We start from the raw sequence: 12,699 nt of genomic DNA, 5'->3' as shown, positions 1-12,699 counted from the left end.
TTTTAAGCGTATAAATGTACCGGGTCGGGACACATGCGCGCTCGCATATGCGCGCTCACGTGTGGCTGAAGCCTTGTCTCCTCTGCCTGCTTACCTTCACTCAGACAGCGCGCGCGTTCTCGCGTACTCGCTCCACCTCTAGATGTGAACGCGCGCTCACTCCACACTGCAGAAGAGTTAGTTTAGCTCTGAGAATATCTAGTGAATGTACAGTGGACGTTTGTGCAGAAATAATTGCTGCAGCTCCTCCAGACCAACAGAGGTTTCCCGTGTCTTGTGAAGTGACGGGGCTCCGCAGAGAGAAACGTTGTTGACCCGTTACCGACCGGGTGCCCCGCTGCCTCAGCCTGCGCTGAGGCAGGAAAAGCCAACACAATATCAGCATTGATTCATGGAGAGACCTTCGTCAGCAGCTGAAATATAGAGTGATATTGTGCTTTTAGCTGACGTGTGTCGCCTCTCTGTTTTGAGCGATGCTCGTTCAGGTCTATGTAGAGCGAGCACAAGCGAGAGCAACAGGACGCTGACTTTAGTTGACTTAACGGCCACAGGTGTCGCTGTTAACAAGACATTTCTGAAAGTTACAAACAGTTCCTTTAAGTTGAGACTTTGGAAATCATTTTGATTCTCTAGTTTCGAAGCCACTAACTACATATGCCATGTTAAAGTAAGATGTCATGAGATAAAGATCCAACAGCAGCTGTACCCTCCTGACAAGCTCCATGCTTATTGATGTTAACTGCAACTGGAAATGCAACTGGCGGTATTGCTGAGCATGTGAAGGTTAATGTTGCTCCAGACTGCATGAAGAAGTGGGAAGTGGCCACTATCAGCCATTATTATTACATTCTGAATTTCTACAGTGAATACGAGATACAAGGAGATTTTGGATTTGGGGATCCTCCCCCAAGAACATTTGAAGGTTCGTCATTTAAAACTATAGTTTGGACCATTATTATTACAGTACTATAGTTAACGCCCCAAAAGCTTAAAGACAAACTTGCTATAGTTAAATAAGCATTTTATTATTTACACACATCACAGCCTTCATCTGAATATTTAATTCCTCTGGAAATGTTTGCCCTGTAAAATCAAATTCTGTAAATCAAAAGAGAAGATTCAGAAAACTTTAAAATAATGTTTCATTAATTAGAAATAAATGTACAGTGCCACCCAGAGAACCTGAAGTGAGAGAGCAGAAAAGAGTAGGGATGTGGATTGATATATATCGATTCAATGATCCAATATCATCGACTCATTACCCCTACATGAAGCTGAGACCCCCCCCCCCCCCCCCCCCCCCACAGAGGCAGCTCTGCTTCCTGCTAATCCTTCCTTGAAATGGTCCGGTCTCTAATCAGCTCTCAGAACGGGCTCAGCTAAAGAGCTCTAACTACCTGAAGAGCATCTGAAGTAGAATCACCAGCACAGACATTTATCATTTGACATGTTTTACTTCAAGTATTTATGAACATATTTAAATAGCACATGATGTAAATTATTAATATGGAGAACTATGTTCTATATGCTGTCAGTGACAGTGTCCTCTTTGATAGATAGATAGATAGATAGATAGATAGATAGATATGTAGGCAGGCAGGCAGCTGGCAACCCTAACCCTAGCTGATTGTTTCCTCCATTAATCGAGTGTTTGGTGAGAAATGACATTACAAAGTGACATATTCAGGATGCTTCTTTTTGTCCATTCAATAGAGCAAACTTCAAAATGAATACTAATATAATTATTAATATAATTAAGGGGAGAGGCAGCAAACCCTCACATTTGAGAAGCTTGAACTCGATTAGTTATTAGTTCCTCTTGCTGTGAAGAGTCAAAAGGTTTTGCTATGAAAAAGGTGCTCAGATATTAGCGAGGCTATCAAGTTTCAGGTTATTCAGAAGTAAGACGAAATCTAAAGGACATGATGGACAGATGTTTAACGGTGGAAAAAAAAACACAAAACAGGTGATTGTCATCAAGCTAACACATCAGTTAAATCCAAAATATGAAGAAGCTGTGGAGTTCAGTGTCAATATAGCAGGTCAGCCTATAAAAACCTTTTTCTTCTGCACAGCAGAGACAGAAACAAACATGCACTTCATGTTTTTGATAATATCATTTCTGTCAAAGTTAATGCCATAACGCGTTAACGCAAATTCCTTTTAACGACACTAATTTCTTTAACGCATTAACGCAACTTGCTAACTTACGGTAGAGTGAAGATACTGGTATCATAGTAAACTATAAAACCTGATGAATCCATCGGTACCAACCATGTCATACTAGCTTGTCATGAAGGAGGTTAAATAACGCTCCAAACTTACACTAAATATGGCGAGGAAAAACTGTCATGTCCATTTTCAAAGGTGTCCCTTGACCTCTGACCTCCAGATCAGTGAATGTAAATGGGTTCTATGGGTACCCACGAGTCTCCCCTTTACAGACATGCCCACTTTATGATAATCACATGCAGTTTGGGGGCAAGTCATAGTCAAGTCAGCACACTGACACACTGACAGCTGTTGTTGTCTGTTGGGCTGCAGTTTGCCATGTTATGATTTGAGCATATTGTTTTATGCTAAATGCAGTACCTGTGAGGGTTTAAAATATATAAATACATTTGCATAAAGCAAGAATATGTGTCCATGTTGATAAGAGTATTAAATACTTGACACTTCTCCCTTTTAAGGTACATTTTGAACAGATCATTGTGTGATAAATTTGCGATTAATCACGATTAAATATTTGAATGGGCTGACAGCCCTCATGGCTACTTCTCCCAGTATGGTTGATAATAATGAAATCAGTTTTGGCCTGACAGAAGAAGGTTTGAGAACTCTTTGTTTCACTTGTGTGCTCTCTCCTGCAGGCAGCAGCGGGGGGATCAGAGGGCTCGGACGGCAGCGCCGAGGACGAGGGAGACGAGGACAGCGGCGACTCCGGTGAGAGTGAAGGTGATGACGATGATGATGATGATGATGGAAACAAGGAGGAAGAGGAAAAGGAGGAAGAGGAGGAGGAGAATGAACCGTTGTCTTTAAAGTGGCCTGAAAGCAGACGTAAGCAGGCCACCTACCTGTTCCTGCTGCCCATCGTGTTCCCGCTGTGGCTCACGCTGCCTGACGTCCGCAACCTGGTGAGTACCAACCAAACTCAAGGTACTTGTACTTGAGTGTACTTCTACTCGACTACATCTCAGAGGGAAATATTGTACTTTTTTACTTCATTACATTTGTCTGACAGCTTTAGTTACTTTTTAGATTCGTTTTTCATCCCCTTCCAGTCCCGTGGAAACCACGTATCTCCAGATGTGTTGATGTTGAATGTTTGTGGTAAACTGAAGGATGAAGTGTTCCTTTAATCCTCCTCCTCCTCCTCCTCCTCCTTCAGCTAAATAAACTCTTTAAAAAGCTTATTGGATCAGCTGGAAAATGGATCGTCACAAAGCTGAAAACAGGCTGTTTATCTGACTTTTTAGAGATGCGTTTCTCACAGGACAGCGGCGTTTACAAACATATGACGATCTTATAGACCATGATGCATTGCTGTAGATTAAACTAGCCAACAGTATATAAAGGAGGATTCATCTACAGCAGTAAAGTGAAACATGCACATCAAAGCTACAGTCATATTAATCCAGAAACATCATATATATAATAGTAAACACTTTACTGCCCAATCAATACTTTTACTTTTCATACTTAAAGTACATTTTTGCTAAAAAATACTTTTACTTGAGTGAGGTTTTGAATGCAGGACTTTTACTTGAAGTGGAGTATTTTGTTCTATGTGCCTATAAGCTGGTTTTAGGACTGGCAATAATCAGCAGACATGAAGAAGTTGATGTTTCTAACATGCCGGATTCAGCCTGTCTGTTAATATACACATCCAAAGACCAGGGGCGGCTGTGGCTCAGAGGGTAGAGCAGGTTATCCACCAATCGGAAGGTCGGTGGTTTGATCCCCGGGTCACATGTCGATGTGTCCTTGAGCAAGACACTGAACCCCAAATTGCTCCTGAAGGCATAGCCATCGGCGTGTGAATGAGTATTTAGATTAGATCCTGATTGGCAAAGTTGGCACCTTAGCAGCCTCTGCCATCAGTGTATGAGTGAATGGGTGAATGCTGACATGTAGTGTAAAGCGCTTTGAGTGGTCAGAAGACTAGAAAAGCGCTATATAAATGCAAGTCCATTTATCATTTACATGCATCGACAGTTCTCATTTATATCTATGGCTGCAGGATATGAGAAAAATATGTGATTACTTAGTTTATTTATCGCAATGATTCCACGGATTTGAAAGCGTACTCAGTTCTGCCTTTCTGCTGAACTGCTAAAATACAATCAGTTGCTTGTTGAATAAAAAAAATGAGAGGAAATTATTTCCAACATTCTTTTATTGAACACATTAAACTGAACGCAAAAGGCACCAAATAAAGTGCAATTTTCTACTGATACTCTTACAACTAACTCAAAAGTGCAATATCAGTCTGTTGCAAAGTGTTAATCACACAAGTTGACGATTAAAAGAACGATATATTGTGCAGCCCTAGTATCAAAACTCAATTTTCCTTCCTACAAATAAAATGTAATAGATCCATTAAAATAATGTTCATGTTATTTGTTGTTTATGTGCAATAGACTTACATGCTTCTAGATGAATCAATGAATATTTGAAATTAACTGATTTGGGTATTTGAATTGTATTATTTTCAAGTATTTTGAGTGTATTTGTTCATATTACTGAAGTTGTTGTGTGTTTGGAGAAGCTGAAAGAAAAAGGTATAAACTGTCAGTTATTTTTTTTAAATAACAGATGTTATCACAAACGTACAAATCAGTTTAACATGTTTTACTAAAGAGCACCATTTATTCAGCGGGATATCTGTTTCCAGACATTTATAGTTCCTAATGTTCTGTGGCAGTTTCTCTGATCCACTTTTGTTTTTCAGGCGTCCAGACGGTATTTTGTCGGCACATTTTTCGGCTCCATCATGTGGATCGGAGTTTTCTCCTACCTGATGGTGTGGTGGGCTCATCAGGTTGGTTGACACTTCACACGAGTCATGTTTACAGGAATTTAAAAAACACTGAGACAATTGTGTTATGGAAAATGTCTTGCGTCTGTCCAGATGTGAATGGTACTTTTAAGTGGTATTGTAAACATAACAGGTCGGTCTTAAAAGTTTTGAGGTGCTGCTTCAGTGCACAGTGTGTTCTTTTGTTGAATTTGAGTTGTGTTTTACCATTAGCATAATCACATCTTGAAAACCTCACACAATCTAAATCTAAATGAGAGGAGTCAGATTTCTTTATTCCACGCAGCTTTGATGTCATAAGATAAGGAGTCTACGATTGACAGGCTGGAGGCATGGAGACTGGATATTCAAGAGGACATACACGGGACTGATTGGGAAACTGCATGTTTAAAAGCATCAAAACAATCAATCAATACGAGAATGAAACTATTACAATACAAATGGTTAATGAGAACTTCCATTACCCCGGTCAAACTAACGTCCCAGACACTTGTATTAAAGGGACTGTTTGTACGTATCCGAAATGTCTTGTTTACAGCGACACCTGTGGCCGTTAAGTCAACGAAAGTCAGCGTCGGTCTCGCGCTTGTGCTCGCCCTACATAGACATGAAGGAGCATCGCTCAAAACAGTGAGGCGACACACGTCAGCTAAAAGCACAATATCACTCTATATTTCAGCTGCTTGGCAGTAATGTTAGCTGACCAGATGAAGGTCTCTCCATGAATCAATGCTGATCCTAGTGTTGGCTTTTCCTGCCTTAGCCTCCCGACCGCGGCCAGAGGGAACAGGGGAGACACCGGAGTTTTGGTCGGAGACGATAACGTTTCTCTCGTTAAAGATGCAGCCAGTTAGCTTAGCTTAGCATAAAGACTGGAAACAGGGGGAAACAGCTAGCCTGGCTCTGGAACAGAAAAACAAAGTGTAAAAACATCAGCTAAACTCACAGTATTGACAAGACAATCTATGGACTATTTATTTTTCACTCATTTATTAATGTTCAAAAATAATTTGTAAATTTGTAAAAGAAAATAAAGGCCTACTGTATACTGCATATACTATAGGCTTAAGAGTTAACCTGCTTTGCTGGAATGGGTACTGACACCTGTTTCTTGTTTTACAGTTAGGTGAGACTGTTGGCATCTCGGAGGAAATCATGGGCCTGACCATCCTGGCGGCCGGAACTTCGATCCCTGACCTGATCACCAGTGTGATCGTGGCCCGGAAAGGTCTGGGGGACATGGCCGTGTCCAGCTCAGTGGGCAGTAACATCTTCGACATCACTGTAGGGTGAGTGACTGCATTACAACTTTCTGTACCAGCTGTAACCCAAAGAGAATTTCATGCTTTTGGATTTCTTATTTGAAAAAACATTACTAAAGCACTTTTTTTTTTACCTGTGCATCAAAATGTAACACAGAGTCAATTATGGCATTAATACTTTGAGTGTAAAGTCACTTGAGAGGTTAAAAGACAATGTTTATTTTACTTTATCTTCAGAAACTTCTATGACATCCAACAAGACCGGTAAAGAAACAAAATGGAGAGAAACTTTTTGCATTTTACATGCATGCATGCATGCACAAAAAAAAACTATATGGGGCCTTAAATTGAACCCTGAGGAACGCCAAAAAGTTGAAGTTCGGCATAGAGGTCATAATTTTCACAAAATCTAAAGTTTCCCAGTTCAGAATTTAATTGAGCCGCTTTGTCTAAATGCAGTACAAGAATACTCTATAACAAGTAAGTCTTCATTCAAAATCCTACCAAAGTCAAAATATGTAAGCATTATCACTAAAGTGTATTTAAAATAAAGTATCAAAAAGGTCTAGTGAATGGGACCTCCCCAAATCTGCTTTACAAATATATAAATATACTAATAGTTAGTTAAGGTCAGTAAATGTCTCAGTTCATGTGGCTGGTATTTTTGTTTTTCCGCAATGGTTGTGTACAAAATTAAAAAAAAGACTCATAACATTTTCAGGAGAGGTGGTGTTCATTATGAAACCGTCTACATTTTACTAAAGCAACAATAAATACATTGTTTATAATGAGTAATGGTGAATATTTTGGTTCAAAATAAAATGAGTTTTTCACTGCTCATATTTAGTATGAACATGGCCCCGGAGAGCTTTCCCCTTTTTACCCCCTCAGTGTTTCCTAGAAGCAGAATTGTATTGCTGTCGCTGCTCAAGGTGGAGCTAGTTTTAGCTTCTTTATATGTAGTTAGTTTAGTCCAGTGGTTCCCAACCTCGGGGTCAGGCCCCTTCAAAGATATCAGATTAATCTGATGATTTATGGGAGAGAAGAAAGGAAGAAACTAAGTTCTCTGCTACAATAGTTTGCTTTTTTCCCCTCTAATTTCAACAGTTAAAATGAACTATAATTGTATCTCTTCTGGCCTCAAGTTATTTAAAAAAAAATTTAACATTTAGAGGCGAAATCTCTTTGTGATGGCGCCGCTAACAACTCATAGACATGACCAGGGGCCACAACCAGATGTTGGAAGCGTAACGAGCCGAAACATTTTAGGACGAATGATAATTAACAGTGTGTTGTGTTTTATATGCTTAACGCATGTTTTTAATGTAGATTCTTAATTTGAGAAGTACCTACAGCAGTCATATAGATATTGTGTAGTACTTGTACAAAGTAACATAAAATAGAATTACTCAAGTAAAGTACAAGTACCTCAGAATGATACTTAACTACAATACTTACCTTCCACTGCTGTCTAAATAGCAGTGGTGAGATAGATAGAGTACTGTATGTGAACTGTGACCTTGACAGAAACCCGTCTGTCCTCTTTGGTTTTAGTCTGCCGGTCCCGTGGCTCATATACACTCTGTTACACAACGGCGAGCCGGTAACCGTCAGCTCCAACGGCCTCTTCTGCGCCATTGTGCTGCTCTTCCTCATGCTCCTCTTTGTCATCATCTCCATCGCCGTCTGCCGCTGGAAGATGAGTCGAAAGTTGGGCCTCACCATGTTCGTACTGTACTTTGTGTTCCTCGTGCTCAGCGTCCTGCTGGAGGATCGCATCCTCACCTGCCCCATTTCAATCTGAGCTGACCGCCGCACATGACCTCTGTACGTCCAGACAGGATCAATGCTGTACGTAGAATGTGTTAGATAGAAGAACCGAGCCTGATGTCAAAAGGCTGACCTGGTGTACAGTAGACACATGGTAGAAACACTAAACGAGCAGTGACGTTAAAGGAAAAGTCCACCCTCAACAGAGTTTTACATTATTAGTCTGTGATCTTGAACAAGTTCAAGCAACTACTCTGATAACTGTGTCCAGTTTCTCTCTGTTCATTATGTACTGCTCTGTATTGACCCTACGACATTTTATTTGTCTGAAATGTATTCACTAAATCATTCCCTAAAAGATTTTTGTCCATGACACTTTTGTGCACTTTTTTTCTAACAATACCACAATGCAATGTCCCGCTTCTTATAGATGCAAACCTTACAGTTGTGCAGCGTCACACCTGTCGGTGACGACACAAAATGTCAGAAATACTGCTCACAAGAGAGTGAACTATTGAGTGTCTACAACGGAGGGAGTAGTGAACGAGGGAGTGATTTCATACACAACCCAGAGAGAGGCCTGTACTACGAAGCAGGATTTGGCGTTATAGCGAGGTAACTTCAGGGTTAACCCTTCAGGGTTTCCCGTCCTACGAAGGTGGATCACTTCTTACCGGGGTAGATCACCATGATAACTTACGCTGAACAGCTGACCTGCTCCGGAGCAGGTTATGTTCCAGATAAGAGATCAACTCGTATAAAAGCACCTTCTACTGACCAATCAGAGCTTGGTGCGCAGATCGTATGATCATATTACACAAATGAAGAAGTTAGAGTCATAATCCAGACTAAAAACAACACAGTTTAAACTGACAGATGCAGGAAGGACAGCTGACTGTATGCTGTAGGTGCTTACCACTTTGAATTATGTTTTTATATTTATTTTTTTTATTTCGTTACAAGTCCGTTTCACACCGCCGGAGACGGGGACGCAGCTGGAAGAAGGTTGAAATAGTCACACAGGCCACTTTTTTCTAAATGAGTATAATGAAGTGTAATCCATTCATCCACTACGCCACTAAAAGCTATTTATAGCTAGACGACTATAACTGACTTTTGAATATTTCGTTAAATAAATAACTCTGTTAATTTACGCATTCACACATCGGGAGTTTTTTCTTCTGCCAGCTGTTCTTTCTGCATTTAGCAACTTCAACTGGGTTAATTTTAGTCTGTATTAAGTGTTTAACTTCTTCGTATTTGTTTAATATAGTTTGCTCTTCCTTGTTATTTGGTTAAATGTGCCGCTCTGCCTGTCTGTCTGCAGTCTGTAGACTTGTCCTTGTCCAAGCCAGATAAGGAGAAGATACCCTGGGGATGTTGAACTGGCTTCGTAGTACAGACCTCTGGTGTGCAAAATGAACCTCAACTTGCGTCATCTACTTCAGTAACTCGTTTCCTACATTTTCCAGAATACATTTATGCAACCCCCTTGAGAGCATCCCTGAACTGTATTGTGTGCACATACAGTAGGTGTGCCGAAGTAATTTTACTCTGTTAGAAAAATAACAAAAACAAAAAAAACAGCAGCAACCCACCCCAGCATTGTGTGACACACATCAAAACACCGCAGTACATATCGGGTTCTATGTAAGGCCACAAATTGTCAGCTATCGGGATATATTACTGGTCTATTTCCCAGCACTGACGAGCATCAAGGTTCCAGAAAAGCAACACTCCCTGATTTGGCCCCTCTCAGCTACTGTACATCTTGTGTTTTCCTGTCAATTGGCCTGATGCAACACAGCTGGTGTGTATTGCACTTTATGTAGCTGCTAAAATTTTTCAAGAGCAACCTCAGAGTCTTGCCTGTTACGTCGCGGTTAGGGAGGGGCGAGAGAATTTGGCTGAACCAAATCCAAGACAACACATTCAAGCTAATTTTGAGCAAATAAAACATTTGTTTCTGTATGTTTTTTTATGAAAATCGTATGCCAAAAGAAAGGGATTATGTGTGAAATGCATAAAAAAAATGATTGAGAACCACAAAGGATTTCTGCTGAAAATGTTCCTGATTATGACCATAAGTAGTTTCACTGTGCAGTACTGTACAGGGAAAGTCACCTAAAAATGCATTTAACATATTCATAATTTCCTCATATTTGAACTCTCATAAAATAAGTTCCCTAATGCCGGGATCAGACTCCAAGATATTTTAGTCTTTGACGACGGTCACCATGTCAGATCTAACGATCACAGCGCCATAAACTCTTGCAGTGTCTTGGTCGGGTGACTGGCAAGTCTACACGTATGACCACGACCAATCACAGCACGTCGTATTCCACGATCGTGCGTGAGTTCAGACGTCATCGGGGAGGCGGTTGAAGCAACTGTCAATCATGGCGACAGAAGCGTTGTGTGTGATGATGGCGGTCTGGTGTGTCAGAACCAGGTCTTGCAAAAACAGAAAGAAAAGAAAAAAAAAGGGTTGTGGATGCGCTCCTGGGTGGCACAGAGAGGACGGTATGGGCTGTCCATGCTTCAGTCAGTTTGGTTGTCTCACCTGACAGCAGCAAACTGGCATCCCTCCTCCTTTTCTTCATGTTTGTTTATTACCAAGTGACCTGATTGCAACTGCGCGCTGGAGAGAGCACCTGATTGGTCAACGCAAAGAAACATGTCGTTGGAGATGTCACACTAGGCGTGTCAAGATGAAAAATTCTGACAGGCTAGACTTTTCCTCGGGGTGTCGTGGGGTGTCCCAGACGTGGCGTCGGTTGTCGTGTACTATGACACACTACACAAGATAAGAGGATTGATTTTCGCACACAACTCATCGCTCATTTATCGTTCCCGATCCCCTGCGACGGCCGTGTCGGGCTATAATCGGGCTGATATCCTGTAGTCTGAACCGGGCATAAGATTTTTGCTGTTAGTTCAAATATGAGGAAATTATGAATGTTGAATGAATGACTTGCGATATAATGTGAGAAATGATTGCTGAAATGCAACTCTTTCTTCGTTCTTTATCAAAATCCAAACGGCGGCTGTCTCGACCGCAGTTAACTGAGCACTGAAATGTGCTTTAGAAAAGCTTGTTTGTCTTACTAAAGTGTGCATGCTCTAAAACTAGGGCAACGTCATCGTTAACGCAATGTTAATGCAAAATTCCTTTTAATGCCACTAATTTCTTTAACTCATTAAAGGGACTGTTTGTAACTTTTTAAGCGTATAAATGTACCGGGTCGGGACACATGCGCGCTCGCATATGCGCGTTTGCGTGTGGCTGAAGTGTCTGCTCCGCTGCCTGCTTCACTTCACGCGCGCGTTCTCGCTGTCTCGCTCCACCACTAGATGTGCATGCGCGCGCACTCCGAAGAGTACTCAGAAGAGTACTCAGAAGAGTACTCAGAAGAGTTAGTTTAGCTCTGAGAATATCTAGTGAATGTACAGTGGACGTTTGTGCAGAAATAACTGCTGCAGCTCCTCCAGACCAACAGAGGTTTCCCGTGTCTTGTGAAGTGACGGGGCTCCGCAGAGAGAAACGTTTTCACCGGCACCCAGTCGGAGACGGTAACGTTTCTCTTCCTGCAGCGGGGCTGAAGCAGGAAGAGAAACGTTACCGTCTCCAACCGGGTGCCGGTGTCTCTCTCCAGCTGCAGTCGGAGGCGATAACGTTTCTCTTCCTGCTTCAGCCTCAAAGCCAACACTAGGACCAGCATTGATTCATGGAGAGACCTTCGTCTGGTCAGCTAACATTACTGCCAAGCAGCTGAAATATAGAGTGATATTATGCTTTTAGCTGACGTGTGTCTCCTCACTGTTTTGAGCGATGCTCGTTCATGTCTATGTAGAGCGAGCAAGCGCAAGCCCGACGCTGACTTCCGTTGACTTAACGGCCACAGGTGTCGCTATTAACAAGCATTTCTGAAAGTTACAAATAGTCTCTTTAACGCAATCAAACTTTCAGAGGTTGTAGCGGCTCAGTTTAAAGCTACAGTGAAGATACGGGCGTCACAAATAACGCTCCAAACTAACGCTAAATGTTGGCGAGGAAGAACTGTCATGGCCATTTTCAAAGAGGTCCCTTGACCTCTGACCTCCAGGTATGTGAATGTAAATGGGTTCTATGGGTACCCACGAGTCTCCCCTTTACAGACATGCCCACTTTATGATAATCACATGCAGTTTGGGGCAAGTCATAGTCAAGTCAGCACACTGACACACTGCCAGCTGTTGTTGCCGTTGGGCTTCAGTTTGACATGTTATGATTGGAGCATATTTTTTATGCATAAATATTTAGCATATTTTATGCTAAATATATATATATATATATATATATTTAGCATATATATATATATATGCATAAAGGAAACATATTTCAGTATTAAATACTTGACAAAATCTCTCTTTGAGGTACATTTTGACCAGACAAAAAATGTGTGATTAATCGGGATTAAATATTTGAATCGATCGACAGCACTACCTAAAACATTTCGTCCATGTCACGTCCCGGGCGGCATAGAAATTACACCTTTTCCACAATTAATTTCTCCTTGAAAAACTATTGAACTTTAGTGCATCTCTAGAAAGAAACCTTTTGCCTTTTGGTATGGTGTCAGTGCC

The 12,699-nt window shown here is 41.3% G+C and overlaps 1 protein-coding gene across 2 annotated transcripts in view; it reads left to right on the top strand.

Annotated features, from left to right (window-relative positions):
- LOC119500430 (sodium/potassium/calcium exchanger 1-like) overlaps positions 1 to 8,969 on the top strand; it is a 36,254-nt gene extending 27,285 nt beyond the window's left edge. For both annotated transcript variants that reach the window (XM_037790144.1, XM_037790150.1), the window contains exons 6-9: positions 2,871 to 3,137; positions 4,955 to 5,044; positions 6,164 to 6,330; positions 7,858 to 8,969. In XM_037790144.1, coding sequence (XP_037646072.1) covers positions 2,871 to 3,137; positions 4,955 to 5,044; positions 6,164 to 6,330; positions 7,858 to 8,107 — 774 coding nt within the window. In that variant the 3' untranslated portion in view covers positions 8,108 to 8,969. The remainder of the gene's footprint in view (positions 1 to 2,870; positions 3,138 to 4,954; positions 5,045 to 6,163; positions 6,331 to 7,857) is intronic.
- Positions 8,970 to 12,699: the final 3,730 nt, after the last annotated feature.

Source organism: Sebastes umbrosus, chromosome 2, assembly GCF_015220745.1.
Source record: "Sebastes umbrosus isolate fSebUmb1 chromosome 2, fSebUmb1.pri, whole genome shotgun sequence".
NCBI classification, from domain to species: domain Eukaryota; kingdom Metazoa; phylum Chordata; class Actinopteri; order Perciformes; family Sebastidae; genus Sebastes; species Sebastes umbrosus.
This window is presented reverse-complemented; position numbering and strand designations above follow the sequence as displayed.